The sequence below is a fragment of the Brassica oleracea genome, chromosome C7, assembly GCF_000695525.1.
Source record: "Brassica oleracea var. oleracea cultivar TO1000 chromosome C7, BOL, whole genome shotgun sequence".
NCBI classification, from domain to species: Eukaryota; Viridiplantae; Streptophyta; class Magnoliopsida; order Brassicales; family Brassicaceae; genus Brassica; species Brassica oleracea.
The window spans coordinates 21,405,597-21,408,782 of NC_027754.1; the positions used below are offsets into that span (position 1 = coordinate 21,405,597).

The following is a 3,186-nucleotide window of genomic DNA, read 5'->3' on the forward strand; positions in this document are numbered from 1 at the left end:
AGGATTAGTCAAAAAAAAAAAAAAAACACATGGCCTCGCTTATAAAATGGCAGACTCCGTGCCTAGCTTAATCACAATCTTGTCTTTGGCATTAGAAGAGATAGAAATGGGATCTCATGTCGTTTGTAACGTGCAAAAACCACACGTAGTTTGCATCCCTTACCCAGCTCAAGGCCACATCAACCCGATGCTGAAAGTGGCTAAACTCCTCCACGCAAAAGGCTTTCATGTCAGCTTTGTCAACACCATCTACAACCACAAACGCCTACTCCGTTCCCGTGGTCCCAACGCCCTCGGCGGACTTCCTTCGTTTCAGTTCGAGGTCATACCTGACGGTCTACCGGAGACTGAGGTGGATGCCACGCAGGACATCCCTTCCCTTTCTGAGTCCACCATGAAGAACTGTCTAACTCCTTTCAAGGAACTTCTTCGGCAGATCAACGCCAGAGATGATGTTCCTCCGCTCAGTTGTATTGTATCGGACGGCGCGATGAGCTTTACACTTGATGCTGCCGAGGAGCACGGTCTCCCGGAGGTTCTTTTCTGGACCCCGAGTGCATCTGGCGTCATGGCTTATTTACACTTTTATATGTTCATCGAGAAAGGTTTATTTCCTTTTAAAGGTACGTCTTCTTACATTGATTATTAATTTATTAGTCGTTATTATATTAAATTTTAGGTAGAAAAACTTCAAATTGCTAGTGGTGATCCACGAGTGCTGTTTCTTCTCACCTAAAGGATTTCGACTCTGAAGTGGATTAAATGGCTCGTAGATGGGACCGAGCAAAAAAAAACATCTAGTTGCTTATATTTTCTGTTGATATTTTTACTAGAGTTAACTCTAGTTAGGTCAGATTTCGTATTACAAATAGTTTCTTAACATGAAAACCATAAAAATACAGAATCTAATGAGACAGAACTTGTAATTAACTTTTAACCAAAATTAACTACCAATAGCTTTTTATTTTTATATAAAAAGTGTATAAATGATTTTTAACTCTTTTTCGTTTTAGCGGCAAAGTCTTTCCGTATAGAGTTTTATTTTATTGGTTGTTCTATTTCGGTCTGGTTATCCATGTCACCTTAAGTTTAAGTAATAGAATAATCTTTTTTGTCCTTTTTTTTCCTTTTTTTGCATCCGGAAAAAATTGACGATAATGGCCTTTAAGAAGGGAGGTTTTTAGCAGTAGAAATTTGATAACAACAAAAATATGATGTGCAGTTAGGCCAACATCACTTTCTAAGTCACTTTATTTTTCAGTAACGACACACTGTCAACTAAAATTCATCAAAATTTGTATGCTAATTTTGTTCGTTTTTAACGTAGTCTGTGGCATTTAAGAGATTAAATAGTTAAATAAAGTATGATGAATTTTGCAGATGAGAGTTGTTTGACGAAAGAACACTTGGACACATCTATAGATTGGATACCATCGATGAATAATCTGAAACTAAAAGACATCCCTACCTTTGTTCGTACCACTAACCCCAACGACATAATGGTCAACTTCGTTGTCCGCGAGACAGACCGATCCAAACGCGCCTCTGCCATCATTCTCAACACGTTCGATGACCTTGATCATGACATCATCCAAGCTATGCAGTCCATTTTACCACCGGTTTATTCAATAGGACCGCTTCACCTCTTAGTGAACCGGGAGATTGAAGAAGGCAGTGAGACTGAAAGGCTAGGATCGAATCTTTGGAGAGAAGAGACGGAGTGTTTGGATTGGCTCGATACTAAGGCACAAAACAGCGTCGTTTACGTTAACTTTGGGAGCATAACGGTAATGACGGCGAAGCAGCTCGTGGAGTTCGCTTGGGGGTTGGCAGCATCAAGAAAAGAGTTTTTATGGGTGATCCGACCAGACTTAGTAGCTGGAGAGAAGGCGGTGATTCCTACACAGTTTTTAACAGAGACAGAAGGTCGAAGGATGTTGTTGAGTTGGTGTCCTCAGGAGAAAGTCCTGTCTCATCCGGCGGTAGGAGGATTTTTAACACATAACGGATGGAACTCGACGTTAGAGAGTATATCTGCTGGAGTTCCGATGGTGTGTTGGCCGTTTTTTGCGGAGCAGCAAACGAACGCGAAGTTCTGTTGCGACGAGTGGGGAGTGGGGATGGAGGTAGGCGAGGATGTGAAAAGAGAGGAGGTTGAGGCGGTGGTGAGAGAGCTGATGGATGGCGAAAAGGGGAAGAACTTACGAGAGAAGGCGGAGGAGTGGCGGCGTTTGGCGGAGAAAGCGACAGAGCATCCGTGTGGTTCGTCGGTCGTGAATTTTAAGACGGTTGTTGATAAGTTTTTTTTAGGGGAAAACTAGGGCCTATAAGTAGGCTACGAGTAATTAGAACATAAGATGATCCTAAAAGTGTTATTATATGATCATCAATAACTTATTGTTTCTGTTCCTGTCATCGTGTGTTATATTTTATAGGTAATAAAAGAAATCCACGCCTTACGCGGAATCAACATTATATATAAAAATTATTTTATGTATTAAATATTTTTACATATTATGAAATAATAAATATATATTAAATAATTAAAAACCAGTAACTATTAAATATATAATTAAATTGGTGCGAACATATAAATCAATTTTATTAATCCAAAAAATATTTTTTTATATTTTATAGGATATGTTATTAAATTTAAATGATACTAACATAGATAATATATTTTAATATATTTTTAATATTAATGTCTACTCTTTTTTTATTTCTACTCATATAGTTTTTTTAATCATTTGTATCTTTTATAGAAAAAAATTTAAATTACTGATAACAAAATTTTCATTGTGGGATTAATAGTTTTATTAATTTATAATTAAAAAAAATAAGTTGTCAATGATCGTTCAAAACTTTTATCAAAAAAATTGTTCAAAGTAAATTTTGAAACTAAAATATTGTATTTTATATGGTTTATAGTTTAATTTAAAACGATATATATATATATATATTAATCTTAATAATTAATTAAATTAGACTTTTTACTTATATAATTTGTGTAATCATTTGTATTTTTTCATAACAAAAATTTTAAACCATGGATCATAAAATTTGAATGTGAGATTTTTAACAGTTTTAATAATTTATAGCCGTTTGTAAAAATTCAAAATATAACATATACATAAAAATATAAATTTTTATTATATGGTTATTGTGGTTGTTTAATTTATTTAATAG

General features: G+C 35.3%; 1 protein-coding gene across 1 annotated transcript; it reads left to right on the forward strand.

The window, feature by feature from the left end:
• Nucleotides 1–34: 34 nt before the first annotated feature.
• LOC106301567 (UDP-glycosyltransferase 85A3-like) lies at nt 35–2,408 on the forward strand. The gene is made up of 2 exons (XM_013738002.1): nt 35–623; nt 1,381–2,408. The coding sequence occupies exons 1-2, from the start codon at nt 47–49 to the stop codon at nt 2,319–2,321; spliced, it is 1,518 nt and encodes a 505-aa protein (XP_013593456.1). The 5' UTR covers nt 35–46; the 3' UTR covers nt 2,322–2,408.
• Nucleotides 2,409–3,186: the final 778 nt, after the last annotated feature.

Excerpts from the sequence above, each read along its gene's own strand:
- LOC106301567 (XM_013738002.1), top strand. The coding sequence starts at position 47 with ATGGCAGACTCCGTGCCTAGCTTAATCACAATCTTGTCTTTGGCATTA. Across the intron at positions 624-1,380 it reads AGGTTTATTTCCTTTTAAAG|ATGAGAGTTGTTTGACGAAA; the intron begins GTACGTCTTCTT and ends TGAATTTTGCAG.